Consider the following 21,539-nt stretch of genomic DNA (forward strand, 5'->3'; position numbering starts at 1 on the left):
CATTGTTAATTGCATTTTGTTTCTAATTTCCTGTATGCTTTTGTTGTCTTTCACTACACCAGTTTGCTCATCTTTATCTTGCTGCGGTGTGAATTCAGGTCAGCCAGGAAGAAGGTAACAGCACTTTTATCCTGCAGGTCATTTGTCTGACTCTGATCCTTCCAGTCAGTTTTTCCTAGAGATAAATCACAGCTGTTTGAAAAAGGGTATTGGGGGAAGTTGGTTACACAGAGCTGTCATGCAGAGCGCTAAAACTGTGAGCAGAATTACAGAACATTACTTCCAATATTTTACAGGATTTCACCGCTTGCTGGTAGGTCTTGCCACCTTCTGAAGCCCGTTTCACATGTGGCTCATTCGATGAGGGCAAATGTAGCTGACTTCACAACAAGAATGAATGCTTTCAGCCATAAAATTGCTTGGTTTGTTGAGATTGAGTGCCTGAAGCCCAAGATTCAACAGCATCAGCACAGAATTCTGCAAAAAAAATAAAAAAAAGGGAGAAAAAGGGAATGGGGGTTGTTGGGAAGCAGCTCTTTCAGCCCAGAGGAGGGGATGCAGCAGCATGACGTGGTTTCATGTAGGAATGGCTGTTTCAGAGTACAGTATTCTGCTGTAATGAGGAAAATTCCTTATTACTGACATAGCGGTGAAACAAATCACTAGTGAAATGGTGGAGAAAACTAGATAATACAACTGCAATTTCAATATGACTGACCAATGCATAATGGATCATTGAACTGGAAACTGATGATCTGTCATCCAAAATATGTGTGTATATTGTACGACATAGATTTTGTTTTTCTAACTTTTTCTTTAAATTCTGGAGAGTTTGAAGCTTTAGAAGAAGTCTTTACAGAATTCCTGTTCTGCAGGCACATGTGATAATGGCTGAGCACTTTCTTCATAAAAGTTGTGGGAGAAACTTGCACAAAACTTGCACAGGCTTCAGGTGGGTTCCAGCCTTCGTTGAGAGTACATCCTTGTAAAATATGGGGTCCATCCATAACAAATGGGTTGGACTGATGGTGATGATGGAGTCCTTCTAAACAGTGAAGGTAGTTGATGGTGTAGATGAGGGGATAAATCATATTTACTATTGTGTGCAAATGAATTAAAGGCAGACCTGTTTAAAAAAGAAAAAAAAAAGAGCATTATAAAAGATCTACCTGTAAAGAATTCTAAGCTTTAATTAGCAAGTATTATTTAAGTGCTACATGCATCATCTTGGAAAATTTTACCTGACAAGCTGTCTCTAACAAACTTCAGAAGTAGATGTTAACTAATGCATAGTAAATACCCTCTACCATAATCTTGATATCGACAGGAATAAAAAGAATCTTCCACTTCTGCAAATTTCATCCCTGGTCTCAGCAAGAACTCAACCCACTTCCCTCCCAGCTCTCACTGTTGATTTAAAAAAAACATTGGAACATTTAATGTTTGTCTTCTACCTATCTATATTTAATTATACCTTTTTAAAAAGATGTAGAGAAGCAGTCTTGTTAAGAGAGTGGTTTTCAGAATCAGCAGATTTGGCTTCCAGTTCTAGACCTGTCACTGGCTGACGTGATTTCAGGCAGCGGAGTAGATAAAATCTCTTATCTCGGTGTGTTACGGGTTCACCCACCGATGGTTGCTGAGCGCTTCCTTGCTGTTGAGTTTATACAGAAAAGCATCTCGTGAACTTCACAGTATGTTTGTTTTGAAGCCGTACCGTCTTTCTATCAGATTTGGAACTACCTTACTGAGGCTCGAGATCCAGGGCATAAAATGTTGACAGCATTCCTTAGCTCTCATATTTATTATCTTCCCCCCCCCCCCCCCCTAAATATTTTGAAGCTGAAGTCGTTAATGTTTGGTGGAATGCGGAACAGCCAAGCGAGTGCTGCAGTAGATCCCAAAAAACATCTTGATTAAATTAGAGGGGAGGTGGAGGGGAGGAGGGCTGGAACAAAGAGGCTGTTGAGAAACTGGCACGGCGTGCTGGGAATTTATGTTCCAGCGAGGGGTGGCAGCAACCTACAGCTCTGCACATGGTTCATCTACACCCTGTAGTAACAAAGGAGTACGTGTGCATGTGTGAGCGTGTACGTGTGTGCATGTGAACACACGTGGCTTAGGGCAGCTTCTTTTACTTTCTTGTTCTGGGCTGAAGAAAAGGCTTGAGAAAGGCAGCTTGTGAGAAAGTATTGAGGTTGGACGTTAGTGCTCCTGGGCAGGTTACTCTTGTCACCTTGCTGAAGTAACTTCCTTGTTCTCGTGGCTGCTGTTGATAGTTTCCCTGATTTGCAGAGAAAAGGAAGCCTGTGTTGGTCACTGATGGTCGGGTACCTTTGCAGCAGCACAGGTGAGGTTGTGTTGGTGTCCTGCTCTCCCCCTTCCTGGGGTGTGTGGTGGGCTCCCATGCTGTGCCATCTTCCAGGAGCGTTAGTGATGCAGATCAAACTAGATAACCTCCCAGATCAAGAGGATAAATGTTTAACCCTGATGGGATAAGGAGGAGACGAGGTTTGTGGGGACAACCCCTCCCCACGTGCATACACAGTTTATTATTGGGGGTAATCAGATAAGATTTTGTTGCACAAGCCCTTCCACAGGCTTTTTGAGGGATGTACAGACAGACTCCAGTTGCAGGTGCAGCCAGGAATAGATAATAAATTTATCAGATATTCTGTTGCTTTATTTATTGCTTTTTCCTGGAGGATTGTTTACAAAATGAATCATTCCAAACTCTGTCTGCCTTTGAAAACCATAGTATAGAATTTGATATTTAAATAGAAAATGATACCTGGAGATGTTCACAGCTGTAGAGACTGTGTTGTTACTCATAATTCCACACCATGTTGTAGCAGGATCTTGAAATCCCTTATGTGCCTGTATGGCAATGAGTGAGATCAGCCTTTAATCTGGATGCACTTTGAATTCCATGGGACCTCAGAAAACTTTGCTTTGTGCATCAGGTCCACCACCCTCTACAGTACTTGAGCAACAATTTTTTTGCGACTGTCTAAGGCATTTTCTTTTGACTTTCCCAAGCTAACCTGCTTCCTCCAATGTATTTTCATTTATCAGGCTCAGCTAGCTCCACTTTTTGCCCCCTGAACCTTTTCTTTTTTTGTGTGTGTGGAATCAGTCCAGGGAGCAGCATTAAATTAACAGTGTTCATTGCATAGCTCTTGTTTTCAGGATACCTGTGATCTATCTTGCCTTCATCTTAATGGAAGGTTTTTCCAGTCCAGCAATCTGGCAGTTTCTTTCTTGAGAACTCATTTAGAAGCACAAAGAGTTTTGTGTTTTAACAATTTGGCGCTTACACTTCTTCTTTTCTTCTTCCACCTGAATATGCATTAAAATATTCATTTTAATCTGTTTCGCATAATTGATGCTTCAGCAGTTTGTACAGCGAATGAGCAATTTTCTGCAAGAAATAAGCAAATGAGCTGAAAAGAGCCGGGTGAAAGGCAGACGATTGGTCCCGTCCAGGCAGTTTAACCAGCACATGAAGCGTGCTGCTGAAAAGCTCCTTCTGTGTGGAAAGTTCAATGCTCAGGGCATTTGAAACAGACCCAGCCAGTCACTTTCATTAATCATCTCCCATGTTGAGTGAAAGGCAGTCATAAAATCTTTGTGACTCTTATCAACTGCAGTGATGAGCAGCACCTTCAGCTTTTTTCTGCTTTCAGAGATGGAAAAAAACGTAGATCTTATTTCTGCAAACTCTCTTGGAGATTGGACATCATCACCATCAGTTTTCTTTTCTTAAATTAAAGAGTTCTTAGAAAAAGCAGGATGTTCCCCTTTGTCAGTATTTGTGTCAGACACTTGTTTTTCCAGTAGCTGATCCGGGGACCTGGGGAGCAGGTTTAGGAACATGGGACTGGAACGTAGGAAGATGCAAAGGACCCAACCTTGGATGCTTCTGCTCGTACGTGCCGTTGCCAACAGCACGATGCCAGGCTGGTCTGAGTGGGTCACAACAAACATAAACAGTCTATAATAGAATCATAGAATCATAGAATGGTTTGGATTGGAAGGGACCTTAAAGATCATATAGTTCCAATCCCCCTGCCAGCAGCAGGGACACCTTCCACTAGACCAGGTTGCTCAAAGCCTCATCCAGCCTTTGACAGCTGGATTTTCAGAAATGTGATAAAACAGCTGTCTTTTCAGAAATGCAGTAAACTCTCAGTGCTGCTGAACTGGACAGGATTTAAAAAAAAAAAGAATAATTTAAATTAGATAATCTTTCTCTTTTAGCTTTTTAGTTTATCTGTATTTTTTTTTCTCATGGCTTAATGCTATCTTGGTTTCTTAGGCAGAAATCCTGGTTTTAGCGTGGGTTTGGCTGCATTACCTCTTTATCTTTTTCTTTTCCTGAACTTTGTAGACAGAAATAATGTTGAACCTATCAAATTTGCTTAACCCAGTAGATATAACATACTTCTGACATGCAGAACATGAAGGTTCAATCTGGCAAATGTTGCCTTAGTAGGTAGTGAATGAGTAAAATCTATAAACTGAATAAAGTTATTCTTGTTCCATGCAGCAGTAGATGCATTTGCACTTTCTAATTAGTGGGAAAATGTGGAGAAAACAATTATTAGATGATGAGTGTTTAAGCCTGCCTGTGTTTTTGTGAATAGAAATGTTGCTATAGAGAGACAAGATGTCTGCTCTCTTCTTTGGCTTCTCCAATTACTCCCTTGGATGTCTTTTATCAATAAAACCTAAGAAAAAGTGGAATTTGGTGTGCTTTATCTCTTTCCTGCGCCTCAGGATGATTAGAGCTATGAAATTACAAGCAGGGGTTTGAAAATGTTAAGGATTGTGCTGTGGAGGTTAAGGCTGTTTCTGAGATTTCTGTCATTAAATACAGTAATTGTTGGGATTTTTTTTCCAGTTGAATGTTTTATAGGAACAAAACTGTTGAAGCTGGCTGGCTCCTGTGCAGCTCAAGCAAGAACATCGTTAGCGGATGTCACCTGGAGATAGATCTGTCCTTTCCATAATTGCCTGTTATCCTTAAATGTGGAGCTTTTTGTGGGAGCTTTCCCCTTTGGTATAAGCCCAATATATGACTTTATAAATAGCTGATGATTGATTTGTCTCATTTCCCCTCCTCTTTCACCTTAAAGGGTGTTGTATAACACTCTGAGCCCAACAGCTCTGATATTTTTATAATATGTGACAACCTTGGCTGCTTGCTACAAGGCAGGGATGATAACCAGCTCGTTGTCAGAATGGATATGGATTTTCCTGGAATTTCAAAGGGGTGATCAGGCATGATAACGTGACCACTGAACAGGGTTGAAGCAGTGAGTTAAAATCATTCCAGCAGCCTGTTCGGGTGAACGGGGTAACAGTTGGGGCATCACTTCGAGGAGTCTTCAACAGCAGAGAGAGGAAACATCTGTTTGGGTCTGACTGTAGCTTTATTGGCTTTAATCTCTTTCAATAACTGTAGGCTGAAAGATGTAAATTGTATTACAAATACAGAGATTTTTTTTCTTGATGGTTTATATTCCTGCTATAGAAGAAGGGGGTTTGTTAAGGTTTGTGTGTGTGGCTTCGCAAGGTGTGTCAGCCAGCGCTGGCTCAGTGTGCTTCTCGATGTGTCTGAATGTCTCAGCTTTCCTTTGGAAGCTCTTCAGAATGCGAACAGTGACAGTTTTAGCATGAAATCTTGTCTCTAATGCAGTGAAGATTAAACTCATTAAGTAAGGAAGTTGCCCTCCTTTGCATGCAAGCTACATTGCATGCAGAAACGCTCCTTCAAAGAGGGTTTTGCATACGGAGGTGCCGTCTGTCGGGAATTACGGATGCGCATCATTTGGCATTCCACTGTCTTTATTAGAAAACCAGAAACTTACCTGTTCCTGTATTAGCTAAAGCCAAATGTGTGCCAGCACCAGCTCTTCATGTAGGAGAGTCCAATTAGGATGTAGAAGTGCTGGCTGCTCTCTAACTAGCAGGGAGTTTAAATAAGTAAATATATTTTAAAAATGTGACACTTGACTGCAGGCTGGTTTGGGTGTCAGCTGGTTTTGACAACCAGTCGTGTCTATCTGTAGGTTTGCTTTTTTTTCTTTTCCTTCTACTGTTTTAGTGAAGGAAACAAGTTAATGAGTCATATAGCCTTAGGTTTTACTAGGCAGCTCAGTAATGCAAGTGTCTCCCAGGACAGAGTGAGTTGTATTGATTTGGTTAAACTGTATTGTAGTCCATGTAGTTTATTTTAAAAAAAAAAACAAAACCAAAACAAAAAAACCCCAATTTCTTTATCTGTTGAGGTAAATCCCATATTGATTTAAAATTTGAATAGAAATGTGTGTGTGTGTGTGCATGTAAAGCCCTGTCAGAGTAATTTTATTTTATTTTATTTTTTAATGTTGATGTGGTGGTTCTTTTTGTAGCTCTGATGGTGAAATGCAGAAGTGAAGGAACATTTGCCAAAGGAGGCAGGAGGGTGTAGCAGGCTATTGTGGTATTTGTGGAAGAAAATGTAAACTTCCAGTAAATCTCGTGGAGACTCAGAAGAGAGATTGTGCATCTGAAAGCACAGATTTGATTTGATTTGATTTTTTTAACTCTGCATGGCAAATCTCTGTGTTTCTAGGCTTATAATGTTGAAAAATCTCATGTTCTCTGGAAACTTCCCTGCCTTCCTTCTGTGAGGCTTTTCTGACTGTGTATGTATAACACTTCAGTTTATTAATACTGTTTGTGCAGTGTGGACATAAGTGGCTCTGGGCTGAGCGGTGATGGGATTTGCTAACATAAATAGCAGTCCTTAATTCAGCCTAAATTATTTGTAGATGCGGAGCATGCTCACTTCCTCCACCTTTTTTTACTGTCTTCCCCAATTAACTTTCATTTCTCTGTTTTGTTGCAGAGCAAGGAAGTGGGATTGCAGCTCCAGGAAGACTTGATGAAGGTCTTGAATGAACTCTACACGGTAAATCAAACTGACTTCTTGGCATCTTTTCAGGCAGAAGAAGCGTTTGACTTCTCCCAGCCTGCTGTTACAGCAGAGACTAAGCACCACGACTGATAAATGTCTGCAGTCTTTTGCAGTTTGAGGCAGCTTGTGTTCACCAGTCTATAGAGCACCATAAATCTTATTTTTTTTCACTCTATCCTTATGTTTTTCCAGCTCTGGAAGTGTTGGCTCCACTACTCGGAGATCTCACCTTAGCACACACCTGCTACTGCCCGCAGTGTTGGTTTTAAAAAGAGTAGCAGATATTAGAATTATTTCCAAATAAGTTATAAAAATCTTCAGTCCTTGGTTTTGTGTGGTCTTGAGCATACAAAAGGCAGCACACAGCTCCAGCGAGGGGGACCCACTGTGTTTATTTGTTCCTCAACTCTTTCAGCAAAACAGCTCCCTTTAGAGTAATAGTTTTCCATCTGTGCTTTTTGCTTCTCAGCAAATCTGTTGGAGGCACCAAGAAAGAGGCATTGCCTTGGGAAGGAGAAGGAATGTCTTCATAAAAGTTCATGTGCTGCTTTGGGATTTTTTTCCTCACATAGATGAATGGAAAAGCCTGTTGTTTGATTAAATTTTTGCTTTCTGCAGCTGTTTAGTGTTAGTTCTCTTTTAAAAGCAGAACCTACGCACAGTTTTGTTGCTCAAAATGTCTTTTCTTTTGTCCTTCCCTAATGGTACGTCGGGTCGTTACACTGAGGTACATGTTCTTCCCTTCATTCTTTCAAAAGATGACCCAGGAATGGCATAGCAACCTCGTGATGAAATTTGGTATTAGTATCAGTGCTAGAGTATAGAGAGGGGTTTCCCTGAAATTTCCTGTAGCAACATAATGTATAGAAGGAAATTGTTTCATTAATCAAAGCCAAATATTCAGACTAATTTTTCAGGGAAAAAAAGGAGCTCAGGAGTAGGAAAAGGGAATTTCTGCACCAGTGTTCTTGCTGCTGCAGTGGCAGTTGAAGAGGTGAGGCTGTGAATCTAGTTTATGATTTTCCTCCTTTTCTAAATGATTGGTAGAGTCCCTATTTTTCAGGCAAAATGAATGTCCCTGAAAATGGGCAAAGTCTTTCGTTTGCCTACACAGCTGAAATATAGAGGATTGTTACTTTGTCCTGACTTGTCCTGTGCAATCAGTCCTTGACTGTGCTGTTGCCCTCAGCAGACAGGAGTGAGTCAACAGTGACCCCATCGCCAAACACGGGGCAGGCAGAGCTTGTGGCACCATCAGCAGGATCAAATCATTAAAACTGGGATTTCTCTTTCTGCTTCTCTTGCTTTCTGCCAGTTCCACTTTCAGTGATAGAGGAAGAGATACTACTTTGCATCCATCATTATAAATGCCTGCTTTGTAGTCTAAGCATATGCAGGAGCTGAAAGTGTGTGTGTGTGTAAATTATTCAGAAAGTCTCTCTTTAATACTGGCTGCGTTCACATTCTCTTTCATGTTTAAATACAGCGTCTCTTTGTATCTCAGAACCTTTGCTGATCGCTGCATAAAGAGAGAGCATGCGTCGTACTTATGTAAAATTATGGTTCAAACTAAGGTGAAATAGGTGTAAATAGGGTTTTCATCTAAAAGAAATCAAGTTATTTGCAAGTAGGGTCTTGATTAATGCTGGAACAACACTTTTAAGGTGTCTTTATGCAACTGTGCCTTATTTTTTTTGACCCCTATCAAAATTACATCATCATAATGTTTGCTTTGGTGTCCATGTGTGAATTGAATTGCTTTGTAATTGTGGATAAAAAAAAAAGCCAGTTTATATATTGTGCCCTTTGGGATTTTTTTGGTTCTGTTTTCTTAACACAAAGCTAGACATGAATATCCTGTGAAACAAATAGGGTTTGGGGTTTTTTGTGACTTTGGGGGATATTTATCTTTACTTATTTATAAAAAAAAGTGCTGTAGTATAAATTATCCGTATAGTACAGGGTCCAGGTCTCCCTGAGCAAAAGAACCACACCCTTTTAAAAATATTTTTACTACATAAGGTAAATGGAAGTGCTTTTTTATATAAAATTTGATTTAAACAAACCAAACCTGGGTTGCTTTTGCAGCCATTGTGTTCAGACTATTGATTTGCATACAGTTCCTTGAGACTTGTGATGTTTAAAGGACTGATTCATCCAGATGAAAGACTGATAGACATCTCTTCTGAAACCTTACCTGCTGATGAAAAGCTATCATTTCCCAACGTTGGCATGTAATTTTCTTTGAATAGTAAGGAGGCTGGATTTAGTCTGTATCTTTTTTTGGTTTTTATGACTCCTTTATTGGCTTGCACACGAAGGCACATGCCAAAGTTAAACAAAGAAGCAGCTGCAAAATAATCCACTTTGATTTCAGATTTGAGAGCCACTTTTATTCGTGCTTCTTCTTTCATTCTTTTTTGAGATGTGAAATTTCCCTCAGAATTTGCTGGCTTAGGTATTTCTAACTCCCAAGTAGCAACTAGATCTGACTTGCTAGTCACTGTCCAAATGCCTTTCCTTAGCTAGTATCGTTTCTTCCATTTACTAGAAACATGATGGACAACTATTATGAAATAGTCCAAGAAACTTACAGTTTTGGGGAGTGCATGACCAAATTAAAAAAAAATAAGTGTTGCAGCATGTGACTTCTTTCTTCTGACTTTTTCCCTCCTCCTGGCTTGTAAGCTTTCCAGATAAATGTATAACTGTCCTCTCTGAGACTTGGTCATACAGATAAATAAGGCAAAATATCTGTACGCCTAGTTTGTTGGTTAGATAAACCCGTTTCTTCCTCAGCAAATCGATCTGTGGTGCTCTCTGACTCTCATGTATCATTTTCTGCAGGTTATGAAAACCTACCACATGTACAACGCTGACAGCATCAGTGCTCAGAGCAAACTGAAAGAGGCAGAGAAGCAGGAAGAAAAGCAGATTGGGAAGTCAGTGAAACAAGAGGATAAGCAGACGCCGCGCTCCCCTGACTCGACTTCCAATGTCAAGTTTGAAGAAAAACATGTTAGACGAAGCTCTGTCAAAAAAATAGAGAAAATGAAGGAGAAGGTACTTCCCCAGCATTGCTGCTGCTTGTGTAGAGTGCTTGAGGAGGGGACCTTGGCAGTAGGTCAGCACAGGAGCTGCTGAGTTCCCTCCTTTGTGACATTCAGATGCAAGTCTCAGTTTTTGTACAAGTTTTAAACATTCAAATTAAGGAAAAGCAAAAGCTAGCACCAGTTTTCTTTTAGGACAGTCAGATATGCATTTTTTTATTATCCCAGATTATGTAGATATGGTACCGAAAGCTAAAATGAGGTTATGGTATAAAAGTAACAACTGGCTTCTTGAAAGTCATGGTTAACATTTTTTTTTTCTTGTAAAGAGTACCAGATTTTTCTTTACCTTTTCATGCCAGACCAAGATCTGACCATTGTTACAGGGGGACATGCAAGCCCAAACTGGCTTCACCAGCAGAGCCAGTTGCCTTAGCCATTGGTCAGTCAGTTAAGTAGTTCAGCGCTAAGATTCAGGCAAATAGAAGATGAAGATTTAGTTTTGGATTTATTGAGGTGCTGAAAGGATCAAGTTTAGACCTGACTTCAGCTGGAAGAGGTGGAGTGCCTGTGGCAGCCCTCAAACTACCTGTGGGCTTCTAGCAGCCTCTCTTGCAGTGCTGGAGCTGGGCTATAACCTCAGAAATCCACCTTGTTCCTTCATTCTTCCCTTAGTCTTCCCCAACCTGCAGTCTGTTTTCAGAGAAGACTTTAAATGCAAAGCTGTCTAGTATAGCGATGCTTAAAAACATCTAAATAATTCATCTAATTTCTAAGTCTTTGAGTCTTGACAAAACTGGAATCCAAATGAACAAAATATGTACGGGCAGAGGTTCGTTCAGTGTCCTGTGGTGTTATAAGAATGCTGCTACTCCTGCTGCACCTCTTTTAAAATATATTCTGGTTTTGATTTCTCTTTTAGCGCCAAGCGAAGTACACAGAAAATAGACTGAAGGCTATTAAAGCAAGAAATGAGTATCTGCTAGCTCTGGAAGCCACCAATGCATCTGTATTCAAGTATTACATTCATGACCTGTCTGATCTCATTGATGTAAGTGCTGCTGCTTGGGTGCCTGCAATGAATATCATTGCCATTAACCCTCACGTGTGCTTCTCCTTCAACATCTTGTATACCTGGTAACCTCTGTACAGTTGTGGAGTGATGCTCGTGGATGAGCAGCTTAGAGAGAAACAACAGGGCTGATAATTGGTCATTAAGCTGTTAAGTGAGCTTTTCCTAGATGGCTTACTGGGAGTCCACTGCACAGATAAAAGCTTACACAAGAAACCTGGCATTGAAATGTGTAGAAGGAGGAGTTGCTTAGTTAAAATGAAACTCAGCTTCAGTATCGCTCTGTTGCTTGACATTTTCTATTTACTATTTTAAGCAATCCCTCAAGATTATAACTCAGATGTTAACTGTAGAAACAGTATACCAGTTGGTAAAAGAAATGAGGACAGAAGCATTTTCTAAAGCTGCTTTTAACTTGTTTTGAAAAATTCCATGTATTTTCAAGGTTAATGCTTTCTCTAACATATTTCACGAGAGGGATGATGAACCTCCCTGCGTTTTAGACTTTCCATCCTCTGATACCCCAACCCACCAGCTCTACAGCAACTTAGTGCATTTCTTCTGTCATTGGGTCTGCAGAGCACTTTCAGTCCAGTTCTGAAAGGTGTCAGAGGAGTGTCAGCAATGATGGGGGTTCCACTGCTTGCCACTCCACAGTCTCTCTGTCTGTGCAAAGAAATGAAGAAATAAACCAGCTGTAGAAACCCGTCCTCCCTTTCCTTAGAACGTTCTCTGCAGAAACCTGTCAGTGGAGCAGAAGGTGGAGGGAGCTTGTTCCTCAGCTGCCTGCCAACCCTCTGTCCTGCAGCTGAATGAAGGACCCCAGTATTCAAGGAGCATTGATTCTGCTTTTAGTCACATGCACAACAGAAACCTCCAAATCTTTCCTCTTCCACTTCAGCCTGCAGAACTGGAGCACCAAATGGCCTGAGCACATTGTGTCTGGGTCACTGACTGTTGGTTGATCTTGCTGTGCCTGCCAAGGACAGCCCGGTGCCATCACTGTTAGAAACACTCCACTGCAAAGCCTGAAGGGAACTTTCTTTGTAGGAGTGGGGAGTAATGAACAGAAGTGTCTCTAGACACAGGCAATAAAGAGCACTCAGATCACTATTAATTAGTCAGCTATTATAGTACCTAACAGCATACATAATACATTTATTCAGCTGATCATAAAATCACATGAAGTGCACTTCTGCTAGGTATTTATTTAAACCTGTCCTTTGGAGGTCAGGATTGTCAGCACTAGATGGTTTTGAAAAACATTATTATTTCAAAGTGTCACATTTTGCAGAATTGCTGTGCTGAGGGGGCGTGTTTTGTTTATACCTGGTGTCTGTTTAGGAGACCTTTTTTTGGTTAACATTTGCTCAGCTTGAATTGTGCTATCTTGGGTTTTTTTTTCTTAACAAATGATAGCTTTCTGTGGATTTTTATATTGAAACAAACAAGATAGGGATTCATTTCACTGACATCAATGTAATTCAATTGCCTTAATTTTTTCTTTTAAAATCCTGTCCTATAAGCTGTCCCCTAAATACTGCAGATGTGCTGGATTCAGTTGTCTGCTAACAGACTGTACTTAGTACATTTTCCTGAGTCATATACCATAAAGAATCCATTTGGATTTCATAAACCCCTAATGATTTTTAAGCACAGACCTGAGAACTTTTAGGTAGTACATTGACAAATAGAAGTTTGTCCAGCGTTGAAGGAAGTGCTCCTCTCACTAGATACTCTCAGTCATCTCTGGGGCATGGTCAAGAAGCCAAGCTTCTGCAGTACCTGGATTTGTCCCTGTTCCTAGAGAAGAGCCATCGTGACTCTGGGTGAGTCCATGCCCGTGGTAACCCCCTTGTGTTCCTTGAAACTTTCCATTTAAAACTAAATTGCAAGTTCTCATAATCTTAAAAAAAAAAAAAAGCAGCAAGCATTTATCTGCTCTGTTTTCAGGAGGCATGGAAAAGTGTGAGACTTGCCTTGGGAGCACAGGAGATGAAATTCAGTTATCTCATTGTTAAGATGTAGGGAATATAGATTTACTTAAAGCCTTTTGATCTGAAGGATCGAAAATTAACAATTATAACCAGTGATGGTTATCTGAAACATCTGACTTAAATAAGAATGTGATTTTTAAGCCAGGTCCTAATTCTGTTCCTTGATCTAATAATTTGATGATATTGAATTCTGAAATATAATGTAAAAGCAATCTTCAAAGTTACTTACAAGTAGATTGTGTTAGGTTAAATGGCATTAAAGTTGTTGTGTTTATACAACACATTGTGTTCCCTCTCCAGTGTGCGTGGAAGGATAACAGTGAGTTAATTCTTCATCATGAGTTAAGAGCAATAAATTGTTCCTGACATAGCCCAGTAGTTTTGAATTTCCTGACTTTGGGGACTGAGGCAGCTCTTTGATGTTAATGAAATATTACAGTAATGGGGAAGTTTGTATTAAGTCATATTTATGAAAGGGTCACTAGGACAGAATTTAAAAGAAGATGAAAACGCTTGTGTATTTGTGGGTCCTAAAGGTGACTTTACTCTCCTAGGAATAGGTACACTACTGCTCTTTACTCCAGGATCTTGTACTTTCCCTTCCAAATGGAAATTGCATTTTAAAACAGAAGATTGCATTTTAGATTTCTTCTCCTTAAGTCTTCTGTTTTGGGCCTGTTTGAAAACTGCTAACTGGCAAAGGGTTAATCAGCTGTCACGTTGGGAAGTGAATTTGAATGAGTTATCATTAAATTCTTATAAAAAATTGATTTCCTCGGAGAACGATTCCATCAAACATTTATATAACCCAGAAAAGGGATGGCAAGGCTGATACATTTATAAATATGGTACACAGGCCTTTTAAAAATGTTAAAGTGGGGGAGTGGGCTGAAAAATGTTTTCTGTCACCGGCTTCAATAACATAAAGCTAAAAAATGTTGCTGTCTTAATGTAGTCCTGCTGCTCAGCGCAGTGGGGTGTAAAATATTAAGTCCCATTTGACTTCCCAGTCCCACCAGTGAACTCCCCTTGTGCAGCAGATCAGTTTTCCTTCTAGGCATGGATGTGTGCTGGAGGAGGGCAAGAGCAGAGGGGACAAGCTGGTCACCCTGGCTGGATGTGCAACTGTCTGTCCCACAGTAGGAGGGGGGGAAAAGGAGCAGCTGGTCCTGTTACAGCTGAGCTAATCCTGATCCTGGCTGAACTGTTGGCCCATTTTGGATAAGCTTTCCCCAAATTACTGCAGAGGATGGCACTGTATGTGCATGCAGAAGAGCAGTAGCTGTGAGTGGCTGTTGATCCAAGACTGCCTCCACACGTGCAAATTCTCAATCAAGCATCTTTTGTGGGTTTTTTGGCTAGTTTTTGTTCTTTCTGATTGAATGTAATGCCCTTTAATTCTCTGCCTCCAGCCTAACCAGCAACTGCAGCTCTTTTTACAAGTCTCCCCACCTGCCACAGCTTGTTGGCACAGGAACCAGGCATCTAGCAGCACTTGGTGACAGAAATTCTGTGAAAGCAGGGAATGGTCCAGTAGTTGCTCTCTTCTCTCTCCCTCTACCCCTCCTTTTTTAATTCCCTTTTTTTGTTGTTGTTGTTTTGCGTTTGCACACAATGACAGTGATGAGACCCAAATGATGGGTGAGGAGGAGATTTCATGTGAATTTTGCTTACAGCAGCACAGCAATCAAGCAGATGGTCTCTTTCTTTTTAGATATTCTCCTAGCGTATGTAATCTTGCTTGTAATTCCAAGAAGGTGGGCTCCTTTCTCTCTCACTTTATTAGATGTCTGAAAAGTTCAGGCTGTTTCTGATCAGCTAATGAAAAGTGCCTTTCTCCCTTCTGAAACATTAAGACTTGGCTGCGTAGCTGTGGTGGAGATGAAGCTGCTTGATTGTCTTCCAGTGACATCATCCTGGTGTCAGTAATAGCCAGGAAATTCTTGACCATGACCACTTTCTGCTAGAAAGTTTTTGCTCTTCTGTTTCACCCCAGCAATGAAGTCATCCCATCTGATTGCTGCTTTTTGGACTACTCTGTTGTTCATGCCTGTGCTGCACAGGTCATGTTCTTGCTTCCTGAAGTACTCTGAATTAAGCAGTTTTCTGTATTTTGGGTGGAATTATTTAGATGCACATTAACCTTTGCAGATGATCCAAATCCCACGTCTTGTTTCTTCAGATAGTACTTCAGTGCCTTGCTTCCCTCTTGCCTTGAATAATTCTATTTAAGGATTTTGGAATGTGTTCAGTGGGAATCAGTGCCCCTAAAAGTAAGGTTAGAATTTAAAGAAATACACTGTCATACTATTGAAAACACCAACTTCTAGGGTACTTTTTTTTTAACATCATGAAAATAAGTCTCTGGTACTCCACACAAACTCTGCAAACTGTTATAACAGTTTAAGTTGTGCTTGTCTTGGCAACTAATTATAACATGGTGTTGAAATTTTTATGGGTTTATAGGTTAAGCGTTCTGTTTAAGGCCATCTCTGGGAACTCCTAGTCAAGATGCTTCTGTGATCAAGGAGGGACGTGGGACCACTCTGGTACTCAGAAGATGATGAAATATTCACAACTTATTATCCATTGATATAATTTCTGGCTTTGGAAATATATTAATTTCTATTCCAGAATTTCTTCACTTATTCATATAGAATTGTGTGTGTTTTTCCAGCAGTGTTGTGACCTGGGATACCATGCTAGCCTCAACAGAGCTCTCAGGACATTCTTGTCTGCTGAGCTAAACCTGGAGCAGTCCAAGCACGAGGGTCTGGATGCCATTGAAAACGCTGTTGAGAACCTGGATGCCAACAGTGATAAGCAGCGCCTGATGGAGATGTACAACAATGTCTTCTGCCCGCCCATGAAGTTCGAGTTTCAGCCGCATATGGGTGACACGGTCAGTTTATGTTCCTCCTCCAGCTCTAACTCTGTACACGCTCGCAGCTCTGCCTGTTAATTTCACTCGTTTTTGATAGATAGACCAGCTCTAAGGCCACCTGTTTGGCTCTATTTTTGGCAGGTAGAGGGGAGCTTTAGGAAAGGGAGCTGATGTAAAGATTCAGCAGAGGCTCATGGTATGAATGTCTGAATAAGAGGGACTCTTACTTTTTGATTATCAAAGCTACTGATGATGAAAATGCTTAATTTTTATATAATTATATATTAATTAGATATAATGCTAAATGTAGGTAGGAAACATGGCTTTAACCTCTCATTCAACCCACAAGTTGACCTCTGCACCCTGAGACAACAAGGGTGCAACAAGATAAGGAACTTAACTGCTGCTTTTTGAGGCACTGGAGTATGTAATCTTAGAGCACATATGGTTCATCGTGGTGCTTTATGTGTCTTTATTGTGAGACAAGGCAATCAGAGGACTTTCATTTTTGGCAGTGAAAAGCTCTCTCTTTATAGGTTTATCAAGATGTGGTTACTCATCTGGGAACTGTTTAAAGTCACACAAGCTGAAACCGGTTCACAAATCTAAATGGGAACACGTGTACAATGGAATCATTAGGTTGATTGGTTGGATTTCTACATTAACCTCCTGAACACTGAGGAAAAACCATAAGGATGGTCTCTTGCAGCCAGCCTCTTCTTACCGTCCCTGGTTAAGGCTCCTCTTTGTCTCTTCCCTCTTCAGTGAAACCCTCAGAGTGCAAATGACCTTTGGTAGTATCCTGTAAGATCATGGGAAGAAAAAGAATGACCTGCAGACTGGTGTTCAGTTAACAGCTCACATTCACTGAATCATTTATCTTGGTTCTTCTCAAGGCTGAAGGAGTGTTTATAAATGCAGGCTGGTCATCTTGTTGCAATGGTCCTACATAGACCAGATTGAATGTATGATGGTGTATGTGTGTATGTGTGATAAAACTCCACTTCCAATTTCTGTCTTTTAAAAAAGATCCTCATGCAATGAGGTCAACGTTTTCCTTTTCAGAAAAACAAACACCAGCAAAACAAAACTAAAAGGACAAGGTGCCTCATGCTGTGAAATAAGACTGATTCTGAACAGTACAGGGAAGCCCACTCTTCTGGGATATTTAACAAGTCCCTAACCTGTTCTTTTTTTATTTTTACTCCACGGAATTCATTAAATAGCGAGTTGTACCTGTGGCATACAGGTAGTTCAGCTGAGCAAGCTGAGCCACTCACACCCCTGCCCCAGGATGCCTGACTAATGCATTGAACCAAATTCTTCTTGATGGGCAGCAGGATTTAGCCTAATATCTGTGATTAAAGCACCTTCAGACTTTCAGAACACATGATGAGCTTATATCACTGAAAGTAGCTATTTTTTTCCAGTTCTTTGATGTTCACATTCTCTCTCTTGCTCACTTTTCAATCCAACCAGGAAGGGAACCACAATTTAGTAGAACATGGACCTTTTCCACTGGTTTAAATCCAGGGCTATAAAGTTTTAAAATGAAGCACTTTGGGGAATGTTTGCTTATAATAATTGAATTAAGTAATTGCAATGTTCTTGTTTATGTGGGTTTTTTTTTTCCCCTAGCCCTCTAAAAGCAGTACTGTTTCTCTTCCAGGAGTCTCAGCTATGTGCCCAACAACCAGTCCAGAGTGAGTTAGTGCAGAGGTGCCAGCAATTGCAGTCGAGATTATCTACGCTTAAGATTGAAAATGAAGAGGTGAGCTAACCAACCAAAAATCAACAACCCTCTTACCACTTCCAGTGGGGAGTCGGGACTAATTAAGGACAAATCTAGTTGCTTTAATTATTTTCTATGAAGATTTGTGGAAAATTTAAGAATAAGGCAGCTGAGACCAGCAGTACATTAGTGTGTGACAGCAGTACATTAGTGTGTGATCTTGCATTAAAGCTGGGTGCGTGGAGAGGATCCTTTGAAATACCTGCATGTATTTCTTTTCCCATTCTTAAATTGGTAGGGTTGGCTATATTGCAAAAGTTCTATTAGGTAGCTAAGAGAAAAAGAGGAATTTCATGTTTTGAAAGTGAAGACAATGAATTTGCATAATCTAAGGTAAGAGCTAATTTTTGTTTAATTAGTGAGAAGACTAGATCAATGGCATTTGTTAGGGAACAGGTCAAAATACCTAATCTGCACCTCTGTGTTCAAGAATTTGTAATCCTCCTTGGGCAAAATTAGCAACTCCTTTATGTCTAGGAAGTTGATTCTGGCCTTCAGTAAAAATGTACATTGCTGCAAAGTCCTGTTTTTAATATCTAATGTTTGATGCCTGGTAGATGGAGTTACAGAAGATGATTATAAGGTCTTTGTTCCAGCAGTCTTTGCTTTGAGGTTAAATTTCCTTACACCTCCTCCTCCTCCTCCCAGCCTGTAAGATTACAACTGTTTTCCTACTCCTGGCAGGTTCCATGTGCTGCCAACCCTTTGTTTATATGGACTGTGCTGTTAATGAGCAGAACTTGTACCTCAGTTATCACACCAGGGTGTGAAACCAGTAATATCTGTTTGTTATAAAATGCTCCAGGGTACTTACTGCCTCTGTTTTTTACCTGCAACATACTACCTTCATTTTTTATAAGGCCTCTCCTTTTTGCTGGACAGGTTAAGAAGACGATGGAAGCTACACTCCAGACAATCCAGGATATAGTCACGATAGAGGACTTTGATGTCTCTGACTGTTTTCAGTACAGCAACTCGATGGAGTCTGTGAAATCCACCGTCTCGGAAACGTTCATGAGCAAACCCAGCATTGCCAAGAGACGGGCCAACCAGCAAGAGACGGAGCAGTTCTATTTCACAGTAAGGAGTTAATTTTCAGTATGAGCACGTACAATGTATTTAGAATTATACTCACAAGAGAGTGAAAAATGATGCTGTGGTCTTACAAAAATGCTTCTGTAATTGATTTTGGACAAGCAGAGTAAGCATATTGGGTTTTAAAAACGAGCGCTTTGAATTCTTTACAAATATATCGGGATACCTTGGTTGATGCAAGCTTAGTCTGTGGATAAGTTGTGTAAAATTTGATTTCTTCTGCATCTAAAAAGGAATTGTCTAACAAAGAACTTAATAGCTTGTAAATATCAATTTTAAAAAATAATACGAACAAAGGAAATGTTTAGCTCTTTCATTTTTTGCTATTATCGTCTTACAATTTCAGCTCACATAAGCTTTTAATTGAGTCAATGCATTTTTACAAGATGCTAAGAGCTTTTTATATTGAATTTCATACCAGACTATATGATTTTTTTCCCTAATTAGATTTATGCTAAACTGTTGAATTTGTTTCCAGTTTAAAAATATTTCAGAATAGCAGATGAAAATCTTACCTTTTATCCTGGGTTCTTTGTCATGCCTTTGGGCATCTTTTGCTTTACTTAATGCCTTTTACATTCCTCTTCCAAGCATGGTGTTGCTGATGAAAAGTCTGAAGTTTCTGTGCAAATGACACTAGCTAGCAGGATGGTTTCTGTCAGGCCTTAGAAAAATTATAAAACCTTGGTAGAAGGTGAAACTGGCTATTGAGAAAAGTGGGTGGAGAAATTGAGTCAATTAAGAAGGGATTGACCACCCTGCCCAGGATTATGAAACTAGAAAAACGATTTTTAATTGAACTCTTAAGCATTCCCTCTCTAGAGAGAGGGACTATTGTCAGTTCAAACAGGAGACCCAACCCAGGACTTGATTTGGATGTAATATTGTTCTGTTTCATCACGTTTGTATCCTGCTGCAGAGCAGTGAGGTCCCAGCAGGGCTGCGGAGCCGTCTCAGTCAGCAGAGGTGCAGCCCGTGCAACGTGGGTAAAATAACTATGAACAGAACGAAGCTGCTCGTGGAGACAGACCCTCTTTCACCAGCTTCATCAGATACTTGATTGATCTGCTATTGACCCGATTTGTAAATAGCCTTTATAAGGATTTCAAGCTGTGAATCCATAAAGAGCAGGGTTTTTTCAGTGTATGAGAAAATGCTGATGAGTATTAATGAGTCTGAGAGCAGAGCTGTGGAGCAGTATGGGCGAGGCATTCTTTGTGTAGGGGGGAAAAAACAAAGCATAATGCAGAACAGAGATTGAAATTCCCTTGTACCTTATGATGTGCTAAATGCACATGAGGGATGTGAACTGAAAGAAAAATACTAATTTGAAAGAATATTCCATATGACTCTAACTCAAGTTGGAAATTCCACGTGCTGCATTGCTAGCTGGGCAGAGCTTTTAGGTAAATACAGTGATGCCTCCATGGGAATTTAATTGAAGGAGCACTGATTGTAGTGTCTCCACGCTGGTACAAGCTGAATTTCCACTAGAGGCATATCACTGCACGCTGGTGCTGAGATGGCTCCGTTCTTAGGGCTTTGAAGGAAGATTTGTATTCAGAATAGAAGCTTAAACTTCCCTGTGTCAGTGAAAAGCACAGGAATGATGACTGACTTAGCACTGAGCTAATGCAGGGAGCTAAAGCAAGGCAGCAGCAGTGACTTCAGGGAGCCAAAATCCAGGGATGTGTCCTGGGTGCCAGGCAGGGGGGGAGCACTGCTGCCATGGCTACACTCCTGCTTCCTGAGCCGGCAAAATTGGAGCTAGCATGAGGATCCTGGCAGAGCTGAGACCCTGCTGCTGATGGTAATACAGCTGGCACCCTGCCCTACCTGAGAAGAGAAAAGGGGAATGAATTATTTCATTCTTTTTACCTCTAAAACGGTTTTAATTTTAGTCAAAACATTATTTTTATCTCTAGAAAGATTAAAACCCAGTACGATGCTCATTTTGTGAAGTGCTTTAAAAATGAATGTAAATTTATTATTACCAAACCCTTAAGACACAGGTGAGTATTCTATAAAGTTCCCCTGCTAATCAGTCCTACAGAAATGTCACGCTGGTTGTGTCAATGTGCCACTGTTCCCACGTTCTGTCGCTAGCAGGGGAGCGGGGATCTGATCACCCACTCCTTCAATCGAGTGCCTTGTTTGAAGTCGTTCCTGTGGGGTGGAGGGAGAGAGGGAGGGAGAAAAATTGCTGAGCTTTCAAGATTGGAGACAGTTAAGGATGTGGGACAGTGGCAGAAACTGTTTATAGCCTCAAAAGCATAAAATCTCCGTTCCCACAAGGCAGGGAGATAGGGTCTAGTTTGCATTTCACTTCATCATTTATGCCACTTGGCCACTGGTTCTTGCTGGAAAAATATTGCAGTGAGTTTGGGCTTGGAAAGGGTGTCAAAGTCACATGGTTTTGAGAACATGATAGGTGCAAAATGCTCACTGTCTCTGGCTAACAACAATTCTTCACCCCTTAATTTTTACAACATGGAAATATTGTGACTTGAGGACGTTTCTACTCTTTTGTGTCTGATTGTGCTTAATCTGACTCCAGCTGTGCTCTGCCAGAAATGAAATCCTAAGGAGTTCTCCTGTAGTTTGATTTTATTTTTTTTTCCTTGACTGTTTTTATTAAGCCAGAAATCAAAAGTTAGTGAATCTTTGTAATTCATTGAAAAAAGC

The 21,539-nt window shown here is 40.5% G+C and overlaps 1 protein-coding gene across 5 annotated transcripts in view; it reads left to right on the top strand.

Annotated features, from left to right (window-relative positions):
* The window catches only part of SRGAP2 (SLIT-ROBO Rho GTPase activating protein 2), a 102,005-nt gene that overhangs the window by 52,004 nt on the left and 28,462 nt on the right, over window positions 1-21,539 (top strand). For 3 of the 5 annotated variants that reach the window (XM_029083783.1, XM_010163109.1, XM_029083785.1), the window contains exons 4-9: window positions 6,896-6,958; window positions 9,812-10,027; window positions 10,937-11,065; window positions 15,761-15,985; window positions 17,637-17,738; window positions 18,642-18,839. In XM_029083783.1, the coding sequence (XP_028939616.1) occupies window positions 6,896-6,958; window positions 9,812-10,027; window positions 10,937-11,065; window positions 15,761-15,985; window positions 17,637-17,738; window positions 18,642-18,839 (933 nt within the window). The remainder of the gene's footprint in view (window positions 1-6,895; window positions 6,959-9,811; window positions 10,028-10,936; window positions 11,066-15,760; window positions 15,986-17,636; window positions 17,739-18,641; window positions 18,840-21,539) is intronic. The other 2 variants (XM_029083784.1, XM_010163110.1) reach the window with 1 other exon arrangement.

The sequence above is a fragment of the Antrostomus carolinensis genome, unplaced genomic scaffold, assembly GCF_000700745.2.
Source record: "Antrostomus carolinensis isolate BGI_N321 unplaced genomic scaffold, ASM70074v2 scaffold15962, whole genome shotgun sequence".
Lineage (NCBI taxonomy): Eukaryota > Metazoa > Chordata > Aves > Caprimulgiformes > Caprimulgidae > Antrostomus > Antrostomus carolinensis.